The sequence below is a fragment of the Malus sylvestris genome, chromosome 5 (genome assembly GCF_916048215.2).
Source record: "Malus sylvestris chromosome 5, drMalSylv7.2, whole genome shotgun sequence".
NCBI classification, from domain to species: domain Eukaryota; kingdom Viridiplantae; phylum Streptophyta; class Magnoliopsida; order Rosales; family Rosaceae; genus Malus; species Malus sylvestris.
Window position 1 is genome coordinate 36,337,649 of NC_062264.1, and position 20,879 is coordinate 36,358,527.

Here is a 20,879-nt window from a genome sequence, read left to right on the forward strand (position 1 = left end):
TCGGATTTTTGAAACATAACCAAGGTTCTAAAAAACGCTATGCACTGGTCGGGCGGCGAGCTAGCGCCTAGATCCTAGGCGACCTAGGCGGATTTAGGTAAATTTCTTGTATATCTTGTAAATAAGTGCATATTGACACTTACAAAAAAAATATACTTGTATGAAATCCATGGATAAGATAATAAAAGAATGATAGAATGCAAAAAGAGTATCTAACAAGTCCAAAATTTAAAAACACATTAAGCATATATGCCATATAACCATAGTGAGGAGTATTGTAGGATGACACATGTACAACAAGTTCACAATTTAAAACCACATAAAATGCAAAATAGGAGGAAAATAAGGAAATATAGTAATGTAAGATACTTATCTTTAGCATCCCAGATTTCAATTAAGAGGTTTTGTTGCAATCCTCCTTGATTTCAATTAAATAAATTTACCATATATATATATATATATATAAGTGCTTATGCACACTTAAAAATAGAAAGAAAAAAAAACACAATTATTAATTAAATAATTATAAGTATGAATATATGGATTTATGTATAAAATTTTAGGGTAAATGTTGGTTTTGTAATATTTTTAAACCCATATGTTATAAATAATTGGTAGGCCTCGTTTTCAAATAAATAAAGGAAGGCTGGGCTTTGTTTCTTGTGAAACCATATTTGCTTGTTCTTCTGTCAGAACCATATTTGTTAGGCTTTTACTAATTAGGATGTTAGGTGGCGCTTCCTTATTCGGCAGCAATTAAAAACTAAAATTGAAAAAAATGAGGCTTTGTCACGTGGGTGTGGCTCATGGTATTTTTCTTCCTTGGAAAAGCGGCTTTCTTTATGGAGTTGCAAAGTTAAAACAGAGTCTTAGTGTTGCTTCTTTCTCACCCATGCCCAGACCGCCTAATTCTACGGCGCCCGCCTAGGCGCCCCAGTTGCCGCCCAGCACTCTTAGGCGCCCGCCCAAGCCCCTTAGGTGTCCATCTTATCTTTTCCCCGATTTGAGCTTAATCTAGGCGAATGACCATTGTGTAGCGCCTAGGCGGCTTCATAGGCCGATTTTTAGAACATTGAACATAACTTGTAGGCCCATAAAGTAGGATGATGTTCTCATTACCCGTATTAATTTGAAAATTTGTATTTCAGGCTCTTTTCTTTTAATTCAAAAGTCTAAACGATTCGTATTCTTTTTATTTTTGGCAGAGACGATATATAAGGGATGACCTATGAGTGGTACAGTCGGATTTTTGAAACATAACTCGTAGACTTATAAAGTGGGATGATGTTCTCATTACCAATATTAAATTGAAAATCTGTATTTTAAGCTCTTTTCTTTCAATTCAAGAGTCTAAAAGTTTCGTATTCTTTTTATTTTTGGCAGAGATGATATTTAAGGGATGACCTATGAGTTGTACTGTTGGATTTTTAAAACATAACTCGTAGACCCATAAAGTGGGATGATGTTCTCATTACCTGTATTAATTCAAAAATCTGTATTTCAGACACTTTTCTTTAAATTCAAGAGCCTAAAAGTTGCGTATTCTGTTTATTTTTTACAGAGATGATTTTTAAGGATGACTTATCAGTTGTATAGTCAGATTTTTTAAACATAACTCATAGACCCATAAAGTGGGATGATGTTCTAATTACCCGTATTAATTCAAAAATTTGTATTTCGGGCTCTTTTCTTTCAATTCAAAGGTCTAAAAGTTTCGTATTTGTTTTATTTTTGGCAGAGATGATCTTTAAGAGATGACCCACGAGAAGTACAGTCAGATTTTTGAAACATAACTCGTAGACCCATAAAGTGAGATGATGTTTTCATCACCCCGTATTAATTCAAAAATCTGTATTTCGGGTTTTTTTTCTTTCAATTCATGTGTCCAAAAGTTTCGTATTTTTTGTATTTTAGGCAGAGATGATCTTTAATGGATGACCTATGAGTTGTATAGATGGATTTTTGAAACATAACTCGTAGACCCATGAAGTGTGATGATGTTCTCATTACCCGTATTAATTCGAAAATATATATTTTGGGATATTTTCTTTCAATTCAAAAGGCTAAAACTTTTGTATTCTTTTTATTTTTGGCAAAGATGATCTTTAAGGGATGACCTATGAGATGTACGGTCGGATTTTTGAAACATAACTCGTAGACCCATAAAGTGGGATGATGTTCTCATTACCCGTGTTAATTTGAAAATTTGTATTTCAGACTCTTTTCTTTCAATTCAAGAGTCTAAAAGTTTCGTATTCTTTTTAATTTTAGCAGAGATGATCTTTAATGGATGACCTATGAGTTGTACAGATGGATTTTTGAAACATAACTCAAAGACGCATAAAGTGGTATGATGTTCTCATTACCCGTATTAATTCAAAAATCTATAATTCAGGCTCCTTTATTTCAATTCAAGAGTCTAAAAATTTTGTATTCTTTTTATTTTGGCAAAGATGATCTTTAAGGGATGATATATGAAATGCACGGTTGAAGTTTTTAAACATAACTCATAGACCCATAAAATGGGAAGATGTTCTCATTACTCGTATTAATTCGAAAATCTGTATTTCGGTCTCTATTCTTTCAATTCAAGAGTCTAAAAGCTTCGTATTCTTTTTATTATTTGCAAAGATGATCTTTAAGTGATGACCTATGAGATGTATGGTCGGATTTTTGAAACATAACTTGTAGACCCATAAAGCGGGATGATGTTCTCATTACCCGTATTAAAATTGAAAATCTGTATTTCGGGTTCTTTTCTTTCAATTCAAGGGACTAAAAGTTTCGTATTCTTTTTATTTTTGGCAGAGATGATCTTTAAGGGATGACATATGAGATATACAATCGAATTTTTGAAACATAACTCGTAAACCCTTAAAGTGGGATGATGTTCTCATTACTCATATTAATTCGAAAATATGTATTTTGGGCTCTTTTCTTTCAATTCAAAAGTCTAAAAGTTTCATATTATTTCATTTTTTGGCAGAGAAGATCTTTAAGAGATGACCTATGACATGTATAGTCGGATTTTTGAAACATAACTCGTAGACCCATAAAGTGAGATGATGTTTTCATTACCTATATTAATGCGAAAATCTGTATTTCAGACTATTTTCTTTTAATTCAAGAGTCTAAAAGTATCATATTCTTTTTATTATTTGCAAAGATGATCTTTAGGGGATGACATATGAGTAGTACAATCGAATTTTTGAAATATAACTTGTAGACCCATAAAGTGTGATAATGTTCTCATTACCCGTATTAATTCGAAAATTTGTATTTTGGGCTCTTTTATTTCAATTCAAGGGACTAAAAGTTTCATATTCTTTTTCTTTTTGGCAAAGATGATCTTTAAGGGATGACATATGAGATGTACATTCGGATTTTTGAAACATAACTCGTAGACCCTTAAAGTGGGACGATGTTCTCATTACCTGTATTAATTCAAAAATCTATATTTCAAGCTCTTTTCTTTCAAATCAAGGGTCTAAAAGTTTCGTATTCTGTTTATTTTTGGTAGAGATTATATCTAAGGGATGACCTATGAGATATACTGTCGGATTTTTTGAAACATAACTCGTAGACCTATGAAGTGGGATAATGTTGTTATTACCCGTATTAATTCAAAAATCTGTATTTCGGGCTCTTTTCTTTCAATTCAAGGGTCTAAAAGTTTCGTATTCGTTTTATTTTTGGAAGAAATGATCTTTAATAGATGACCTATGAGATGTACAGTTGGATTTTTGAAACATAACTCGTAGACCCATAAAGTGTGATGATGTTCTCATCACCCCTATTACTTCGAAAATCTGTATTTTGGGATATTTTCTTTCAATTCAAGTGTCTAAAAAATTCGTATTTTTTGTATTTTTGGCAGAGATGATCTTTAATGGATGATCTATGAGTTGTACAGACGGATTTTTGAAACATTAACTCGTAGACCCATACAGTGTGATGATGTTCTCATTACCCGTATTAATTCGAAAATATGTATTTAGGGCTCTTTTCTTTCAATTCAAGAGGCTAAAACTTTCGTATTCCTTTTATTTTTGGCAGAGATGATCTTTAAGGGATGAACTATGAGTGGTACAGTCGGATTTTTGAAACATAACTCGTAGACCTATAAAGTAGGATGATATTCTAATTACCCGTATTAATCGAAAATCTTTATTTCGATCTCTTTTCTTTCAATTTAAGAGTCTAAAAGTTTCGTATTCTTTTTATTTTTGCCAGAGGTGATATTTAAGGGATGACCTATGAGAGGTACAATTGGATTTTTGAAACATAACTCGTAGACCCATAAAGTGGGATGATGTTCTCATTACCCGTATTAATTCAAAAATATGTATTTCAGGTTCTTTTCTTTCAATTCAAGAGTCTAAAAGTTTCATATTTTTTTTTTGTCAGAGATGATCTTTAAGGGATGACCTATTAGTTGTACTGTCGAATTTTTAAAACCTAACTCGTAGACCTATAAAGTGGGATGATGTTCTCATTACCCGTATTAATTCGAAAATCTGTATTTTGAGCTATTTTCTTTCAAATGAAGGGTCTGAAAGTTTCGTATTCGTTTTATTTTGGCAGATATGATCTTTAAGGGATGACCTACGAGATGTACGGTTGGATTTTTGAAACATAACTCGTTGACCCATAAAGTGGATGGTGTTCTCATTACCCATATTAATTTGAAAATCTGTATTTCGAACTCTTTTCTTTCAATTCAGGAGTCTAAAACCTTCGTATTCTTTTTTATTGTTTGCAGACATGATCTTTATAGGATGACTTATGAGTTGTACAGTTGGATTTTTGAAACATAACTCATAGACCCATAAAGTGGGATAATATTCTCATTACCCGTATTAATTCGAAAATCTATATTTAGAGCTCTATGCTTTCAATTCAAGGGTCTACAAATTTTGTATTCTTTTTGTTTTTGGCAGAGATGATCTTTAAGGGATGACCTATGAGTTATCTTGTCGGATTTTTGAAACATAACTCATAGACCCATAAAGTGGGATAATATTCTCATTACCCGTATTAATTAGAAAATATGCATTTCAAGCTCTTTTCTTTCAATTCAAGAGTCTAAAAGTTTTGTATTTTTTTTATTATTGGCAGAGATGATCTTTAGGGGATGACCTATGAGATGTACAGTCAGATTTTTGAAACATAACTCGTAGACCCATAAAGTGGGATAATTTTCTCATTACCGGTATTAATTCAAAAAACTATATTTTGGGCTATTTTCTTTCAATCCAAGGGTCTAACAGTTTCATATTCTTTTTATTTTTGGTAGATATGATCTTTAAAGGATGACCTATGAGATGTACATTTGGATTTTTGAAACATAACTCGTAGACCCATAAAGTGGGAAGATGTTCTCATTACCCTTATTAATTCGAAAATCTGTATTTTGGGCTCTTTTCTTTCAATTGAAGGGTCTAAAAGTTTCGTATTATTTTTACTTTTGGCAAAGATGATCTTGAAGGGATGACCTATGTGATTTACAATTAGATTTTTGAAAAATAACTCGTAGACCCATAAAGTGGGATAATGTTCTTATTACCTGTATTAATTCAAAAATCTGTATTTCGTGCTCTTTTCTTTCAATTTAAAGGTCTAAAAATTTCGTATTCTTTTTATCTTTGGCAAAGATGATCTTTAAGGGATGACCTATGAGATATTCAATCGGAGTTTTGAAACATTACTCGTAGACCCATAAAGTGGGATGATGTTCTCATTACCCATATTAATTCGAAAATCTGTATTTTGGGCTCTTTTCTTTCTATCAAGTATCTAAAAGTTTCGTATTCTTTTTTTTTTTGGCAGAGATGATCTTTTAATGGATGATCTATGAGTTGCATTGTCGGATTTTTGAAACATAACTCGTAGAACCATAAAGTGTGATGATGTTCTCATTACTCATATTAATTCAAAAATCTGTATTTTAAACTCTTTTCTTTCAATTCAAGAGTCTATAAGTTGTGTATCCTTTTTATTTTTGGCTGAGATGATCTTTAAGGGATGACCTATGAGATGTACAGTTGGATTTTTGAAACATAACTCATAGACTCATAAAGTGGGATAATGTACTCATTACCCGTATTAATTCGAAAATCTGTATTTCAGGCTCTTTTCTTTCAATTCAAGGGTTATGTAGTTTCCTGTTCTTTTTGTTTTTGTAGAGGTGATCTTTAAGTGATGACCTATAAGATGTACAGTAGGAAAATTTTGAGCTCCATACCAAACTTTTCGGTGCGGAAATCGGGATTACATATTCAATGCTTCAGGAATTCCTAACCGATCCGCACATATATATATATATATTTTTTTTTGGTTACATGCATATTGAATGGTGAATTTAAGTAATTTGATAGTAGACTATATTAGAAATAGAAGTATGAAATTAAGTAGTTTGGAATTTTGAAACGTCAATTTGACTTGGTATGAATAAATTGGAATTTCAATTGATATGGAATTTCAAATTGGCAAGAGGTAAAAAGCCTAAGTTTCAATTGATATGAAACTGGGCAACAAAATTTCAAGCCAAATGCCAAAATTTTAGCCCACAACCAAAAAATCTCAAATTTCAACCCAAAAGCCTAAAACTCAAAATCCAATCCCGATCCATCTCGAAATAGCGAAAACATTTCAGGAGTCCCGAAAATTAGGAATATCGAAATTTCAGTTTTCGGATTGGTCTTCAAATTCCCGTCCCAAAAATTTTCGATTTGGGATTCGAGATTCCATTTTCGATTCGTGATCCTATAACAAACCATCCTTAGGAGTAACAATACTACTTCGAGTTCAGTTGACTATCTATTCAAGTTTCTATTAGTGAGGAGTCTTGGGTCTTCTTATTGGAAGATGTCATCTCATTAGCCTTCTCGCGAAATGAGGTGTTAGCAGGTTACTCAGTTTTCGACACATTGAAAATTGAAACCTTATTTGAACTTCACAGTGACTAGCGACCTTGTCTTCATGATCTAGAACCCAAAGGCCGAGATGTGTTCTTTCCTCAATCATGATTGCTCAGATACAAGAGTCAGTAACGCGTTCAACACCACCACCACATTCATTTTACTCGCCGATGGAGCTCGGTTGTGGGTTGGCATACTCACATTCACTAGAAGGACGTAGTTAGTTCATTAGCTATTCGGCTTATGTGCCGGTAGACTTGGTAGCTTTAGGGTCAACATTTTGGCACGTGCTAATAGAGTTGGCATGCACTGCAAATAATCACATTTCTAAAAGGAAGCATCTATCTCTAGATATCATTTAAGATTCTCCTGCTTTAGTACGGTTCCATATCTTAAAAGATCTCCCTCCCGGCTAGTCTAAATACCCTCATTTAGGGCAAAACTCTGGTAACATTGAAGACTTGGAACACATTCTCTACTCTTTGCTGATTCTCTCCACTGCTTCAGTCTTTATATGGTTATTAACTTGATCGTCGAAAGGCCTTTGGTAGGTACCCCACCAATGCTCAATGTTCAAGATCGTTTGTTCTTTTACTGGTAGTCAGAGTTTGTGCATCTCCTCCAAACATGTTAATGTGTGAATTTAGTTCCAACACTACTCATAAAATTTAGGACCTTCCTTTCACTTCAAAATCTAGAGACTTTCAATCCCACTCCACAAGCATTAATTGTATAATGTATATTAACATGTAAAGTTGTGAAGTAGTAAATTTTCGATTTTCAAACTACCAAGTACGATAATAACAGATGAGTTCACACAGGAACAACAATGAGGTCCCTAGCACAAAGAACTTAGGGAGTTATTTATCGATCTCTATTGCCACGCTCTGTCGAATTATGCTTTTCGAGCCATTGTTGACACAGTGTACTTGTATGAATCGTTCAATTAGCTATTCTTTGTGTTCCGTTTGCCTCTAGTTTGTGCAGCAGTTCGAGCTTCCATAACTCTTCCCCGCATCCTTTTTCTTCGCTACACGTTCATTTTCCCTTGTAAAAGGATTTTTGGTAGATGCTTGCACCCTAGTATCAATACGCATAAACAACTCTATGATTAAGGTATTGAAGTTAGGGTTTGAACATTTATAAGCAAGCGATAACAACTCTATACGAAAGGTGACTACATAGAGGTAAAGATTTGAACTTCAAGCAATGAAACCTCTTATGTTTGATCGAAATATGATTTTCCTATCATAATCCATGGTTTTAGCCGCCATTGATGTTCAAAATTAGGGGAGTTGTATGATTCATCAATACCAAGATAAAAAATATCTCATCTTCATGGATCTATCTACATATTTATAGTTTTCAAATTCTCATTTTTTTGTATGTAATATATTCAACGGAGTTGTAATTTGAAAAACTATTACATGTTTGAGTACATTGTATTATAAATTCAAAGTCAATAAGTACATAACCAAGTACACGTAATAGAGTTATGCAAGTTTCAGAATTTTGGATCAAAGAGCACCACCTTGTCAAGGTAGAAACTACTGGGTCGAGTCTTGTCGATCCTAATTTAAAATCCGATAAATCAACCAATTCATTAGAAATATTAAATACATTCCAATTTCAATTTTTTATATTTTTGGATTATTTTGGATTTCAGAGTTTCAACTTCATTTGAATTGAACGGAATATTTTAGAATATTTTAAATCGAAATCTATTTCTAGCAAAATTGCACCCTAGATAAATAAAACAGAACTTTAACGAAAAGCTACAAATACTGTTCACTTTAACGAAAAACCACATTTTACACTAAAAAGTCAATCTTGATACTATTTACTATACATTTTATTTTATACTTATCGTTAAAACTCAAAATTTTCAAATATTTTTTATTAATTTTTCATAAATAAAACACAAGCACCCTAGATAAAATAAATAAAAATGGAAATGCGAGGGAGGGGTGGCGTGATGGCGTGGCAGAACTGGGATCATTCGTACGATGAAAACTTGCTGAAATGGATAATCCATATTTTCTGAGAATCTGCACTGTAACTATACACTCATTTGATATTTGCACGTAATCAAATTATCACAAGAAAACCTGTTTGGATGGAAGGAAAATCCCTTGGAAAATCAATCACTGGAGAATAAAAGGAAAGTTAGTTAAAAATGGAAAAAATGATAATACAGGCACAACAAACACACTCTTTCTCACTCTGCTCTTCTTCCGCCTATAACTCCGCCAACCGCCGCCGAATTGGAGAGAGAGGGAGCGTCGGAGTCGAAAGAGGACCAACGCCGTCGTATGCTAATTGGATCCTCTTCTCCAGATTTCCATCATTGTCCACCATGTCCAGCGCTGGTAGAAGCAGCAATTGGATGATGAGGAGGAGAAAGAGGAGCCACGACGTCGTATCATCACCTTCTTCTTCGAGATCTTCTGGCCGCTGCGCAGCCGCCTCGGGCTCTGCACCGCCGCCGCCCGTTACACCAGTTCCGCCACCTGCAGAAAAGGTCCGTTCTTTCTCTCTCTCTCTCTCTCTCTACTTTTCTCTTTGATTTGATTCTCCTTCTTCTTCTTCCTCATGAGCTGGTCGCATTACTGCAGCAAAGAGAGGTGCCTGAACTGCAGACGCTCCTCCGAAGATTTTGGAAGGTGGCGGCTCCCTATTGGTCCTCCGACGACAAGGCGCAAGCGAGGATGCAGCTCGGCGCAGTCTTCGCTCTCACTCTCGCCACTACCGGCATCAGCGTCGGCTTCAATTTCCTCGGCCGTGACTTCTATAACGCCCTTGCCAGTCTCTCTCTCTCTCTCTCTCTCTCTCTCTCTCTCTCTAATCTGTTAAAATCTTATTGGTGATTAATTAAGTTAAAACTTTTACTGAATTTTGTTCCATTTTGCTTGAACAATTGGATTTTGATGATGATTTGAAGACAAGGATCAAGAACAATTCACGAAGCAGTTGTTTTACTACTTGGGTGCCTTTGCTGGTGGAATTCCGGTGAGCACCAATTGCTTGCTGCACTTTCACTTAGGTATCCCTCCCTCTGCTTTGTTTGTTTCCCAATTTTTCGGGTCTTCGTCTTTGCCCCCATCCTTCTGTAATCACCAGAAAGGAGAATACAAAAGGCAGCTTCTTGCTATTTGTAATAACATTTGTTCAAAAAGAAAACAACATGAGAATAATGAATGGTGAAATTATTACCAGAGATTTGTGTCAGTAAATTGCAACCCACACTGGAAAAAAATAAATTAAAAGCTGTTAGATGCATATTAGTTTTTTCGGGTATTTCTGTTTGCAAGTTTCCACTTCTTTGCATTTTGATCGTCACCAATGGGTTTGTATTCGTACGAATGTTGTTGATCGTTTGCATGTGCAGTTACATGGAAGTTGGAACGATGACCTGGTCTTGCTGATATATTTGTTTCCTGTGTTGACAACTTTTTGTGCAGATTTTTGTGTTGCGAGATTATGCAAGAGAAACACTTTCTTTGAGGTGGAGATCTTGGATGACAAAATATTACATGGATCGTTACCTAAGCAACCAAACCTTTTACAAAATTCAATCCCAATCAATCATTGATAATCCAGATCAGCGCATTGTTGACGATCTAAGTTCGTTCACAGGGACTGCCCTATCCTTCGCCTTAACACTTTTCAATGCTGTGATAGATCTCATCTCATTCAGTAACATCTTATTCGGTATCTATCCTCCGCTGTTTGTTGTTCTACTTGTATATTCGATTGGTGGAACAGCTATAAGTGTCTTTCTTGGAAAGGTAGTTTTTTTCCCTGTTTAACATAAAAAATATTTCCCATGCATGCAATTGAAACTCGGTTTATTGAGAATGCTGTATCTGTGTTTTCAGGATTTGGTTTCTTTAAACTTCATGCAAGAGAAAAAGGAAGCTGATTTTCGTTATGGGCTCGTGCGCGTCAGAGAAAATGCTGAATCCATTGCTTTCTATAGTGGTGAAGCAAATGAAATGCAACTTTTGCTACAACGCTTCACAAGTGCTTTTGATAATCTGAGTGTATGAATAACTTTTATCTTCTTCTGTTTTCACTTCTCTGCATGCAGTCATCAGCCTTTACTCTGAGGACTCCTTTTCCTCTCACAAATTTAAGTTGATGCAATGCATTATTGTTTTTGTGTGTGTACTGTGTACTTAATAACAACAAAGCATCCTACACAACTTCAACTTATATTACTCTCTGTTGATGTCACCTCTACCTCTATCCCTTTGGTAATCAACAAAAACAAATTTTTCCGGTGATATCTGTGGCTCATTCCCGAGGCTGAGCTGCATCATTAGGCCTAAGAATTATACCGTTATGCTTAGGACTTCCTGTTAAAGTTAATTTTGGTACACAAATGCCTGTGAGGTTTGATCTAGAGCATGATGTTCTGTTTGCATTTAGTAGTTTTACTGCTTTATAATCTGTGCATGTAGATTGTTATGCCATGTACATCCAATTGGTTGTGTTTTAACTCATATTCCGACCTTGCAGAAATTGTTGATATCTTCAAGAAATCTCGAGTTTTTCACCAATGGATACCGCTATATTATTCAGATTCTTCCCGCTGCTGTTGTTGCCCCTATGTATTTCTCAGGCAAAATTGAGTTTGGTGTCATTAATCAGTCAGTATCTGCTTTCAGTCATATTCTTGGAGACTTCTCCCTTATTGTCTACCAATTTCAGGCTATCAGTGCATTTTCAGCTGTAATTGATCGACTTGGTATTGTTTCTGTATCTTTATTTATATATCTGCTATAACAAGGATCTGTTATGTTACTTTGATCTGACCAGATAGAACTTTATAAGGAAGCTGTCTATTTGTGTGATACAACGGGGTCTTAAAATTGAACGAATGTGGATTAGAGTCTCACTAGAAAGAAATTGACAGAATAATGACACGTTTTCTTATCGATGTTCTAATCTCTATTCAGGGTTAATGTCTTCCTTGATTCAGTCAGATAGTTACAGACATCATTTGACCACATGGTTATAACTTTTTGTATTTGTTCATGGCATTTGAAGCCATCTTCAATAATATTTGTTATGACTAGGGATGCAAAAACTACTAGAATGTGATCAAAATTTCATCTCAACTTTTCTACTCTTCACCATAGCTTTTATGTTGTACTTACCACTTTTTTAAAACAAATCTTTTATACTTGAAATTCTGAAGTTAACTCTTCAAGTTAATTAGATTATTCTATCGTTTACAGATTCGTAATAATATATATGTTATCATTCTGTCTGACCTTGTTAATAAATTTACTTATGATGTCCAATATGGCAATGCTTTCTCTTCTGGTTCCACGCAAGGAGATCTTTACTGGTGTAGATGTGTTTTAACTTTAAAAACTTACTTACCTAGTGATATTTGACACATACAGGTGAATTTGACGATGTGTTGGATAGCAGCAACTTGGAACGCCATTCAGACCCCTCAGAAGGGATACGTCTTATATATAGTAACGTCAAAAATTTATCTGAACTGGAGTCAAATGGATCCATTCCCATAGAAAAGCAACAAATGTTAGTGGATATACAGGACTTGACTGTGCAGACGCCAAGTGGTACTACATTGGTTAGGGATTTGTCATTGGTAATCAACAAGAATGAGCATTTATTGGTTAGTAACTCCATTGTTCTATTCAATTTATCATTAGTTTCTAAATATATCTTGACTGGGTGCTGAACAGCTTTTCCGGTACATGATCATTTGAACAGGCAACAGGACCAAGTGGGAGCGGTAAAACATCTTTGTTGAGAGCTATGTCTGGTCTTTGGAGTACTGGAAAAGGAAAAATCATATTCTATGTGAAGGACGGAGAAGATAATCAACCGTCCATTTCTTCTGGTGTGGCACCTCTTGAGGTAGATACCGGTAATGATAAATATGGGGAACTTGGAAGGCCCTCAAATAGGAATTATAAAGGCATATTTTTCCTTCCTCAAAGACCATATATGGTATTGGGAACACTTCGCCAACAGTTACTTTATCCTACATGGGCTGAGGATGCGATTTCCACAGCGGGCAGTACTAAACCAACTGGTATGTACTTCAATTCCTTTTGCCACATGTATAGAAGTTTTTAAACGTGTAGATTTGTTATTTCATATTAATCTCAGTATATCATATATCATGGTATGTGTTCTGAGGAAGCTGTAATTCAGCTGTGACAATTGTTTTGTAATTCTTGCAGGGTCACTTCCTTTCTTGATGCAGGCACCAATTTCGGAACATACGAGTGAAAAGCCTAGTAAGCCCACAACGGAGGACCTGATACAGGTTTTGGAGGATGTCCGACTTGGCTACATATTATCCCGATTCAGTAGTTTGGATACTTCATATGAATGGTCTAGTGTTCTCTCCCTTGGAGAGCAGCAACGCCTTGCTTTTGCACGTTTACTGCTTTCGAAACCACAGTTGGTTCTACTGGATGAATCTACCAGTGCTTTAGATGAAGCCAATGAGGTATTACCATGCTCTTTCCTAAGACTTTCAAGATTCATTTGGTTATCTTCCTAGTCTTTTCCACATGTATTGCACTCTTCAGGAAATATCTCTAACGCATTGGACGCCTTTATAGTTAAACCTCATTAACCGTTTACTGGCATGGAATGGATGCCATACATGCAACATTTAGTTAAATTTCACGCTATGCACACGAACACCCGAAATGAATGATCTGGTCTATAAAAAGTTGAAGTGTAGGGTACTGAACTTGTTCCAAGTCTGTTCGAAGTTTTGGTTTTGTACCACTCATTCGATATCATATGCATACGATGTCCACCTGCTTCAGTTTTTTCCCATGAGGCCTAGAAGCATAGTTGTTGAATCACTGTGAAGATAACATGATATAATTCCAAGTTATAATGATGATCTCCCGGTTTGGCAGGCTCATTTATATCAGCAGATTGAAAAGGCAGGCATAACATATATAAGCGTTGGCCACCGGCGAACTCTATACGACTTCCACAAGAAGAACTTACGGATCTCCACCGCGGAACCCAGCTGCGCCGAACGGAATTGGAACGTTGAATCCATCATTCAAGAACGCTTGTACAACTTATCAAATCCGTAATTGTAGTTGCCTTCACATGGCATGATTTGCTGCCTGTCTGACATTTACGTCCCTCGTTTTCTCTTAAATGAGGAAGTTTCGTGCTTTTCATAAACTGCAGAAGGTGAAAATTTGTAAAACGCCAATTTCCATATCCGATGCTCAGTCATTAGATATTTATGCAATGAGGGCAGTTTGGCAAATGTGCTTCTTCTCTGTCTTTGAATCGGGCTAATTTGAAAGTGCTTTTGGTGAAAATATTTTTGCAACGAATCCATAGTAAAGGTGAAAAACACTTTGTCATTTTAAAAGCATTTGCAGACGACAAATCTTAGAACGAGTTTGAATAGAATGATGAATTGGCAGTTTGGCAGACTTGTCACATTTTTATAAAATTATGGTTGGGTTGTGCATGGTTTGAGCAGTTGGTAGGGCAGTGTATCTGTCTTCTTGTATTCGAGTTCAATCTCTCGATCAAATTTTAATAAGATCGTTTTGTGAAAACAAAAAAAATAAAAAATAAGTGCAACACCAAAAAGTGTTAAGATTGTAAATTTAGTAAAAATACCGATTAGTGGTGGGTAACACTCCTCTAAAGATAATTTTCAAACCACAAACCCCTTCATTTCCAATGTCCAAATATCCAAAAGATGTAAAACAAAAGGGAACAAAAGAAGCTACCACAGGGGCACACAGCTCTTCAGTCTTTGATAATTATTCAGACTAAAGAAAACATGTTAATTCTTTAAAAACATGCACTGAAAATGTTGCCTCTAATCTCTTTTGCCAAAGGCCAACACTGTCAAAAGTCCTCACATATATTAAAAGAAGCCAAAAAACCAAGACAGTTCAATGGAGCAACATCAAACTTCCAAGCCAAATCTTCCTTGGAGTTACCAGCTGTGTCGTTCAAAAACTCAAAATCCAGCTTCATCCCGAAGACAAGCCCTCTAGCGCTACGCCATCTACCCATACTCACCGTCTGTACACATAACCGACACCTACCAAAAGCAGTTCCGGAGAAAACAATACCACGATGCCATCACCAACTTTTCTCTCAAAAGTGGACGCCATTACCGTTGCTATACACACCATTTAGGGAGCCATTGGACGGCTTGAAAGCGTGTCCGTTTTGGTGGGGTTTCACCGTCACATGTCCATTACTCGTCCCATTTGCAACTGGCTTTGGTAAATGGCCATTGTTTTGTGGGATTGTATTCGGTTGCCTGCATGCTGCTGATATTAGTCCTGTGACAGAACAAGAAATTAATCCCGTTAGCCAAACTAGACGCAACTTAAAATCAAGCTTCCTCATCACAGAAAACAGATAGAACGGCCAATGCTATGCTACAACCATTGTCGTTCTCTGACAATGAACCACTCGCACACAAAAAACTGAAGTGATCCCTACACTTCATCCGCAGTGCATCCCCATGTGCTGAAGAGCCGGTATAAAGCACAATTGTCTTATTTGGTGCAACGTACCCTAAGTTAAGCATTCGGAGACTTTCACAAAGATGCAACCAAAATTTCATCCAGACCTTTGGATGTCTTACTAAATCATCCAGATAAGTTATTAACATAACAGAGTAACTAACACTTGACATAAGAATTTTCTCATAGCTGCAACCTTTATCGATAGCATCATTGTTTCATGAACGTAACATGGCCTGACCGAAATATTGTTCAGAGCAAAAAAGAGGAAAAAGAACAAAAAAGTACCTAAGAAAAGAGCAGAAGGTTTCCCAGGCCTTGACTTAAATTCAGGATGGAACTGAACGCCAACAAAGTATGGATGTGTAGGCAGCTCAACAATCTGCATTTATTTAAATATTTATATTTCATAAGTAAAAGAATTGTTCAGCAACTTGGATCCATATATAGCTATCAACGTATGGTTACCTCCATGCGCCGACCAGTTTCATCTCTTCCAACAAATGATAAACCAGCATTTTCAAGTTGCGATATCATATCAGGATTGACCTACACATAACACAAAGTCTGCTTCATGAAAGAGAAGACAACTCAAGACAATTCCTCTTCTTTATCATTGTACGTCAGCTATGTAGAATGCATGTAAATTACATGTGCTGACCACGAACAAAACTTACCTCATATCTATGTCGGTGTCGTTCATCAACAGATGCCACATTACCGTACCTAAACATAAACCCAAAACAAATTGCTATATTAGCATGATTGAAGAACAGGGTCCATGAAGTTTATGAAGACACATACATCATACATATATGTACTGTATATATAAGATGTTAGCTTAAATCAATTCGAAGTCCTCACAGTTTTGCAGATTTGCAGTCATTAACCTTGAAGTAAGTCCTCCTAGACCCCAGACGCATAGTTCCTCCCATATGAGTTTTTGAACCCTTCCAGTTGAAAAGAAGACAGCTTTAGAAAAACTAAAGCCATTCAAGTATAAAAGTTATATCACCTTATGAACTAGTATAGAATCGCATACCTCTGGCATAAATATGACACAAGGACTTGTAGTTTCAGAATCAAATTCTGTGCTGTTAGCATCAGCCATACCAAGAACAGATCGTGCATACTCAATGACAGCAATTTGCATTCCCAGGCATATGCCAAGGTATGGAACTTTGTTTTCACGAGCATACTTGGCCGCAAGAATTTTCCCTTGCACTCCTCTATCTCCAAACCCTCCTGGAACTAGAACACCATCAGCACCCTGTAATGAAGACCATTTAGAGGATCAATGAAGGAACTACTGCCTGAATATACAGCCAATTTAACATCATGAAAAAGGACCATCAACGGAAACGATTATTATAAAAGGATCACCTTCAAAAGATCCCATGCAGCCTTGTAAGCCTCAGGGGCCTGCAAGCATTAAATTAGTAAATTAAAAATATTAAGAGAGAGGACAAAAATGCTTTTCATTGGGGAAGATTTTGTTTCGCTAAACTAAATTTATGGCAATATGGAAAGTTAAATTAGTGCCAACCTCTTCAGCAGTAACATCTTCAAGGTCACCTGCTGCAACCCAATCTACAACAAGTTTGCGGCGGCAAGCAACAGAAGCATGCAAAAGAGCCTGGAACAAGAAGCTAAATATTAGAATCTGATCTCACAATTTTTATACTATGCAATTCATGGTATAAGAGGTCTGAAATAAAATAAAAATGAGATTACAAAACGATTTACCTTTAAAACAGAGAGGTAAGCATCTGAAAGACCTGTGTATTTTCCAACCATTGCAATTCTGACCTGTAAAGCATACGAACGGTTAAGATCAAGATAATGGTATTACATAAATAAAAGAAATCAAATCCAAAATTGAGGAACCCTTGAAAACCCACAGGATCATGTAAATTAGCAGAAATTTCTGTCCTGGTTGTCCATTCCTTCAAATTTGGCTCTCTAGCAACACTGTTAATTAAGGGAAGGTTAAAAGGTAGTTTGAAGCAGCATATAATTGTTACTCGTAGAATGTGGGAGCATCCATGCAGCAAGTAAGAGAGCAAGATATTATAAGGAAAACAAATAATGAGTTTGCAAGACAAACCCAAGAAGGTTGAATCCTTTCAAGATTGCTTCGTGTGCCTTCTGGTCCTATTTGTGACAACAGAAGACCAAAAGATAAGAAAACAGAAAAAGAGAGAATGAAAATTTTCTTGTTGTAATTAAGTATATAGCCAAGTTTATTTCAAAAGAACCGTACTTACTCTTAAAAGCAAAGGGATGTGCCAAATGTTTAGAACATCATAAAGAGTTACAATATTTTCAGCCTGCAAAAGGCCGTCACCTAATTAGTAAATAACAGTTAAAGTCAAAGGAGAAACTTTAGCATTCATATTGTATCGTTATGGTACCGGCACATGGCAAAATTGAGCGAGTTTTGCTTTAACGTTCTCCTCAAGTGGCTGTCAAAGACAAAAAGAAAACTTGAGATTCTGCGGCCACAAACTACTGAAAAAAGAGATCTGGAGAGCAAGGCAGAAGACAGGACCTTTGTACTCCTACAAGCTAGAATATTAGGTGTCAAACCCTGTCCTCGGAGTACCCGAACACTGTGCTGTGTAGGCTTTGTTTTCTACAAATTCAATATTTAAACAAAAAGTTAAATAGAGCAGGTATATGACTGCAAATTAGTCAAAAAGATGCATACACTATACTTTGGCAGGGTCCAAATCAGTGGAACTGATAACTACTATTAACCTGCACAATGTTTATAATGTAGCATAATAGACGCTGTTTCGATTACCTGTTCACCAACAACATTGAGAACTGGCACAAGACTGACATGAATCAAGCAGAAATTTTCACGTCCTACAACAAAAAACATTTTCCGAAGGAAAACCAGTTAAATCAAAGAGGTAACAAATTTAATTTATTTACATATATGTAATACAAGAAGCTATGTTGATCACGTTCGTTGCCTTACCTACACGATATGAAAACTGGCCAAGGGCCTCAATAAATGGCATTGATTCGATATCCCCTGCAATATGGAAAGCAAATTTTTATTTTAATCTATTTCGATAAGATTGTATTTAAACTATTTAGCAATAGAAAAATACCTCATCCTAAACAACTAACAGATTTTAATGTACCTATAGTTCCACCCAATTCAATGACACAAACATCAGCTGGACCTTCTTTCCCATCCACAGGTACCATTGCCACACGCTCAATCCACTCTTGGATGGCATCTGTAATGTGTGGAACAACCTGGTGTGAAGGGAGAAATAAAAGTCAGGTACAAAGGGGGAAAAATTATTCAAATATTGGAAAGGTGAAAAAAAAAAATGAATGTTGATTTAGACCTGGACAGTCTTTCCAAGATAATCTCCCTTTCGCTCCTTGTCAATAACAGACTGAAAACAACCAAGATAATAATTAAAATGATGAAAGTGGTTTGGCATGGCTTAAATGATTCTTCAGTTGTATCAAAACTTCAAACATATCTCCACAAACCAAAAGGAGCAAGTAAAATAACCTGATAAATTTTTCCAGTCGTGATGTTGTTGTCTCGGGTCAAAGTCAGATCTAGAAACCGCTCATAGTTTCCTAGGTCAAGGTCCACCTTCAAAAACAAAACAAACAGAGGTCATGCCCAGAGCATTCTACCTTAACAACAGAAACCACCCCACAAAAGTTAAAGAAAAGCATGCAAGATTAAATCCATTTATCAGGCACACTACCTCGCCACCATCATCTAAGACAAACACCTCCCCATGCTCAAAAGGAGACATTGTCCCTGCATCCGTGTTTAAGTAAGGATCTGCACACATAGATAAAACTTCACATTAGCAAGTACGTAAGTATGAAGAAGCACCAAAACTTATATTCCCTTGTTTAATAAAAATAGAAGTAAATTGTATTAGAATATGTGGTAAAATACCCAATAAGTTTGATGCATAAAAAACACGCACTTCAATATAATTTCTCCATCAGAGAAATTGGTATCCAAAAATAGTATAACAGAACTATATTCAAGAGTTGGGTCTGTTCGGGATCGCTTCTCCAGAAACACTTCTAGCATATGAACACTTTGAAAATTTTATTTAAAGATCAGAAGTGCTGCCTGAAAAATTACTTGGAAGTGCTTCCTAAAATGCATTTGGCAGGTGCTTTTGAAGAAAGCACTTCTATGAGTCATAAGAACCTTAAAAAAATTTATGCCAAACGAGTCAGAAACACTATTGGCTGTCAGAAAGAACTTGTATCCCTTCCATAAACAATCCCAAACAGGCCCTCAAGCTAGTGGAAGAAAATTGTACTGTTACAATGTCGGAATTGATAAAAAAGACACCAATCCTAATACAACAAAAAGAAGCTTTGCAAATTTGTTTTGCACACACATCCAAAGGATAAAACAACACGAAAAGTTGCACATTTAAAACAAAACCAACTGGGAAAACACTCTATAAAAGAGAAAGGTACCAATTTTGATGGATGTAACACGAAGGCCGCAGGCTTGGAGGAGCAATCCGATACTACTGGCTGTGACCCCTTTGCCGAGTCCACTAACAACACCACCCGTCACCAACACGTACTTCATTTTGTCTATTTCTGTCACAAAATTGTATCTTTTCCACACACAAAAAACGAACCTCCCTCTGCTGACTGATGCTATCAAAATCTGAGAAAACCCAACATCTCTAAGACTCAGACAAACCCAAAAAAATGCAGAATAAATGTAGTAGCAAGAACAAGTAAGACTAGCACTACTTAAAGGCTAATCAGTTATAGCCAGTGAGACCCAGTTGGTGTTTTGTTCTGATAGAACCAAAGAATAATAATTAAATTTTCCTACCAATGAGAGGCTAATCTGCATAGATATTATGGGTGCAGGCCAGATAGATAAAGAGGGATGAAAAAAAGAGAGAGAGAAATCAAACCTTGTTAACAATGGCGGTGTTTACAAAGGGCTTGGTCCCCTCCTAAGCTTTGCTCTCTGGGATTTGATATGGGTTCACAAACTATCAGATAAATACTCAACTGGGTATCGCCAAAAATCTACACAGAGTATGAAACCAAAGCCAAAACCATAGAAAACCGCAAAATCAATGCAACTTTTTCTCTTCTGCTTCTTCTTTTTTGCACTTTTTTTCTGTGGAAATAATGGAAACGGAGGAGAGATTGGTATGGCTATCGTGAAACACGAAAAGGAGGACTTGGAATACAAGATAGACCCCAAAGGCCTCTCCTTTGTTCTTGTTTCACCAGGCGGCGGGTGGCGGAACCCAAGCGCTTAAGAAGCAAAAAAGACCTTCGCTTTTTGACTTGTAAAAAACCCAACTCACCACATGACTAAGATTTCCATTTTATCTTTCCTTCTTTAAAATAAATGAAATATAAAAAATCTAGGAACAGTTACAGTTTTTTTAGG

At 36.0% G+C, this 20,879-nt stretch overlaps 2 protein-coding genes across 2 annotated transcripts; one reads left to right on the plus strand and one right to left on the minus strand.

The window, feature by feature from the left end:
- Positions 1–8,963: 8,963 nt before the first annotated feature.
- Positions 8,964–14,211, plus strand: LOC126621998 (ABC transporter D family member 2, chloroplastic). The gene is made up of 10 exons (XM_050290633.1): positions 8,964–9,441; positions 9,536–9,725; positions 9,862–9,929; positions 10,382–10,708; positions 10,799–10,963; positions 11,442–11,670; positions 12,335–12,573; positions 12,672–12,996; positions 13,148–13,419; positions 13,844–14,211. The coding sequence occupies exons 1-10, from the start codon at positions 9,097–9,099 to the stop codon at positions 14,027–14,029; spliced, it is 2,346 nt and encodes a 781-aa protein (XP_050146590.1). The 5' UTR covers positions 8,964–9,096; the 3' UTR covers positions 14,030–14,211.
- Positions 14,212–14,607: 396 nt separating this feature from the next.
- LOC126621999 (uncharacterized) lies at positions 14,608–20,788 on the minus strand. Its single transcript, XM_050290634.1, has 22 exons — positions 20,389–20,788; positions 19,931–20,129; positions 19,189–19,268; positions 18,984–19,070; positions 18,811–18,861; positions 18,598–18,715; positions 18,429–18,485; positions 18,249–18,313; positions 17,994–18,077; positions 17,857–17,907; positions 17,710–17,772; positions 17,550–17,596; positions 17,344–17,413; positions 17,189–17,251; positions 16,989–17,078; positions 16,826–16,864; positions 16,485–16,712; positions 16,307–16,392; positions 16,120–16,168; positions 15,911–15,991; positions 15,731–15,824; positions 14,608–15,256 (listed from the first exon to the last, which is right to left on the minus strand). The coding sequence occupies exons 2-22, from the start codon at positions 20,046–20,048 to the stop codon at positions 15,066–15,068; spliced, it is 1,812 nt and encodes a 603-aa protein (XP_050146591.1). The 5' UTR covers positions 20,049–20,129; positions 20,389–20,788; the 3' UTR covers positions 14,608–15,065.
- Positions 20,789–20,879: the final 91 nt, after the last annotated feature.